The sequence below is a fragment of the Saccopteryx leptura genome, chromosome 1, assembly GCF_036850995.1.
Source record: "Saccopteryx leptura isolate mSacLep1 chromosome 1, mSacLep1_pri_phased_curated, whole genome shotgun sequence".
Taxonomy (NCBI): Eukaryota; Metazoa; Chordata; class Mammalia; order Chiroptera; family Emballonuridae; genus Saccopteryx; species Saccopteryx leptura.
In genome coordinates, this window is record NC_089503.1 from 14,580,730 (window position 1) to 14,584,573 (window position 3,844).

At 40.1% G+C, this 3,844-nt stretch overlaps 1 protein-coding gene across 1 annotated transcript; it reads right to left on the bottom strand.

Moving 5' to 3' along the window:
- Positions 1-522: 522 nt before the first annotated feature.
- LOC136387921 (olfactory receptor 9I1-like) lies at positions 523-1,458 on the bottom strand. The gene has a single exon (XM_066360027.1). It carries the CDS (start codon positions 1,456-1,458, stop codon positions 523-525), a length of 936 nt encoding a protein of 311 aa, XP_066216124.1.
- Between the last annotated feature and the right edge of the window lie 2,386 nt (positions 1,459-3,844).

The window sequence follows — 3,844 nt, forward strand, 5'->3', positions numbered from 1 at the left end:
TAGCTACTTGTATTTTCCATGACAAATGCCAAAGTTGGATATGATTAAATGTTAAGGCTGATTTCCACCTCACTACTCACAACCAAAAGGATGTGACTGCCCTTACTATGGAAATAATAAGCTATTGTTTTGTAACTATTCAAGGAGCAAAACTTAACTTTGTAGAAAAAAAAAATTCTAGTAGCTAAGAAAACACTCAACAATACCCAGGTCAGTTCAGAAAAATTAATTTTACATTTTATAGCATGTTATTATTCATAAAGCCCTTTGGCATTCTATGTCTCTTAATCCTAGCTTTTATCATAGCAAGGCAGACATTTTTACTGATGTAAAACTGAAGCAGAGAATTTCCGGATCAAGGTCATAGAGCTAATAAATAAATTGCTGAAACCCAAAGTATAATTTTCTGCCCCAATATGTCTTTGTAATTATTAGATCTGGTTCATGTGTTAAGAGGACAAGCCAAAAAGTTCATACAATGATTTGCAGAAACTTCTGAATTGATGGAGCTCAGGTCTTATGCTACTTGGGAACCCTCATCCTCTCAAGGGCTTTCTTCAGAGCCTCCTTCACTTTCTTGTTTCTCAGGCTATAGATGATCGGGTTCAACATAGGAATGACCACAGTGTAAAATACTGACACAATCTTGTCCTCCCTGAGGGATTTGCCCATGTTACCTTTCAGGTATATGAATATAAGTGTCCCAAAGAAAAACGCCACTACAGTCATGTGAGAAGCACAGGTGAAGAAAGTCTGGGCTTTGCCATCTACTGTATGAATCTTCAGAATAGCCCAAATGATGAACAGGTAGGATATAAGAATCACTGAAATGCTGGTTGTAATGACCAAGAAAGCCAAGAGGTAGATCACTCGTTCCCGTAGCCTGGTCTCACTACAGGCAAGCTTCAGCAGGGGTGGAAGGTCACAGAAGAAGAAGTCTACATAGTTGGACTTACAGAAGGAGATTGAGAAGGTACACCCAGTACGGATCACAGAATTCAGCATGCCACCAGCATATGCCCCGGCCACCAGCCCCAGGCATGTCTGTGGTGTCATGGCAGTGGCATAAAGGAGAGGGTTACACGCAGCCACATAACGGTCATAGGCCATTGCAGCCAAAAGGAGACATTCAGTACTAGCACAGAGTGTGAAAAAAAAGAACTGGGTCACACAGCGCTCATAGGTAATGACCATCTTATCAGTATGCAAGCTCTCAAGCAACTGAGGGACAATAACGGAGGAGTAGCCAATGTCCAGGAAGGAAAGATGGCTGAGGAAGAAGTACATGGGAGTCTGGAGACAAGCATTACTCTGAATCAGCATGATCATGCCCAGGTTGCCCCCCATGGTAATGAGATAAAGAACCAAGAACACAAAGAAGAGTCCCATCTGCAGTTCTGCCTGCATCTGGAACCCCATCAGAATGAATTCCATCACCACAGTGCCATTCTCTGCCATGAGTCCTAGGTTGCACACTGAAATGAAAAAATAAAGACTCATTAAAGATAAATTAAGATGACCATGGCTGGGTTTGATCACTTTTAGTAATGGTAACAATCTTCTAGATATGTAAAGCACTTGACATTCTTTACAAATGTTATTTCATTTGAAGCACAAATTGTTAATCCCATTTGCAAGAGAAGAAGATGAGGGTCATAGAGGTAAAGTGACTACCGTTCATAATTTCATAGTCAAGAGGCAAAGCCAGCGCTAGAACTCAGTTCCTTAGACATTTCCAAACTTCTGATAGGTTCCAAACTAAAAACTTCACCAACCTCATTGCATAGCCAGGAAATTTGCACTTTGTTGGAGAAACCCTAGTGGTAGAGTATTCAAGGACATGGGCTTTGAAATCAGACCTAGGTTAAAATTCCTGGAGACCTTGAGAAAGTTAGTTGATCTTTCTGATCCTCAATCGTTCTGTTGGTTTAATGAGAGTTTCAAAACCAAATCACAATATTATTGTGAAAGACATAATGTTCATACCGTGCCCAGCACATAATCTGACTCACACACTGGGGATTATTTTTTTTCTAAAATATGCAACAACATGAGTAACATGCTTCTAAGTTCATGTACATTTTGGAATCTTATCTCCTAGTCCACAACCCCCTGGAGTCCCAAAATCAACCCTATCTATTTTTGCAGTTCTTTTGATGCGCATATAAACACAATCGATTTGGGTGCAGTACAGTGAGCCATGAAGAACAAGCACTATTAGAAGCTCTACAACCTGTTACGGGCCAAGTCACTTCTTCCTCCCTGTTCCTGCCAAGCGCCATGGCCTGGTTTCCAAGTTCTTCTCTTATGCCAAAGGACCTGCCCCACTTTTTTTAAATGCCAGATCAATATCAATCAGTGAGATACATGAATCAAACCATTCCAGAATTAGCCTGCACAGCTCATTAAGGGACAAAGCCATCACACTGAGTTTAGAATTCTAATACAGATAAGTTCTTGCCAGGTACTTTGCCAAACTTGCCTCTGTACCTTTGGGTGCAGAAAATTTAGGGTAATGAAAATACTGAATGTGCTCTTCAAAGGTGATTCTTCTGGTAATTCTTCCAACTTTGAAATAAAAATTGAATTCAAGAAAGGTCTCATAAGATTTCAGATAAATAAGAAAATGAAATGTTGACCAATGAACTACTGGTGAAATAAAGGTCAGCATCTGGTGTTTTCCCCCACTGAATTCCTGATAAAGTAAGTATTTGGGAGTTTCTTTCTTTTCTCAAGGGTCATTCCAGTTCTGACCTTTGACCAAAACAATGACTTGGTATGTTCTGAAAGGAATTCACGCAAATCATCCTGACCAAGATGGGGGGGGGGGGGGGGGGGTCCTGCGTTTACTTATTTATTTATTTAGTAAGAATCTACTGAGAACTTACCACATGCCAAGCATACTTCTGGTTGCTCAGAACAAAACAGACAAAGACCTTTGCCCTTGTAGAACAGTCATGCTAGCAGACTACCAAGCAGATACAATATATTTTTTAAAGTATATTTTCTACCATGATAGAAGACTGTAAGTGTTATAAAAAGATTTTTAAAAGAACAGCAGGATGAGAGGAATTGGGAGAACCAAGTAAGGAGAGGAGTTTTAAATCTGACTGCTAGGGAAGGTTCACTGAGAAAATGACATTCTAGCGGAAATTCTGGGAATCAGGCAACTATTCATGTTTATTTGCATACATCGTTATCCAAACAATAGAAAATAAAGACATAAATTACCTGTGGTGAACCACCCTACTTCCATTACAAAATATGCTGAGTTTTTCAAGTCTTTGTGAGACACTTTCAAGGTAACTTTGTTCAGAAGTGTTAGCTTCCCAGTACAGAGTGAGAGACCTCAGATATCAGAGGCTCGACGTTCAACCTGTGATCACTTAATGTAAAAGTAAGGCTGGAATTCTAACATTAGAGATAAAGAAAATGGGCCCTGGAGACAGACACAGCTTGTTATTGCAAGCCCAGACTCAGTAATTTCTATTTGTGTGACCTTGGGCAAGGCACTTGACCTCTAGAGTCTCAGTCTGGACATCTATCGCAATAACAACAACAGCGCTGCTGTATTGTGAGAGATAAAGAGCTAATTCATGAAAACACACACCCTGTGCCTCATACACAGTAAACAACCCATGTAATTGTTACAAAAGTGGTTTTTCAACCAGTAGGTTGAAATTTAATGTATCCTCATTTGATGGCTGAGTAAAATGAAGCTCAAATTGGTTAAACCAAGTTCCCCAGGACCCCACAATTCATAAATGGCAACAGGGCTTCAGGCCCCAAATTCATGTGCTTTCTATTAACCTACACCACAGCTCATTGTTTTGGCACAGGAAGT

Coding starts and splice junctions, on each gene's coding strand:
- LOC136387921 (XM_066360027.1), bottom strand. CDS start 1,458: ATGGCAGAGAATGGCACTGTGGTGATGGAATTCATTCTGATGGGGTTC.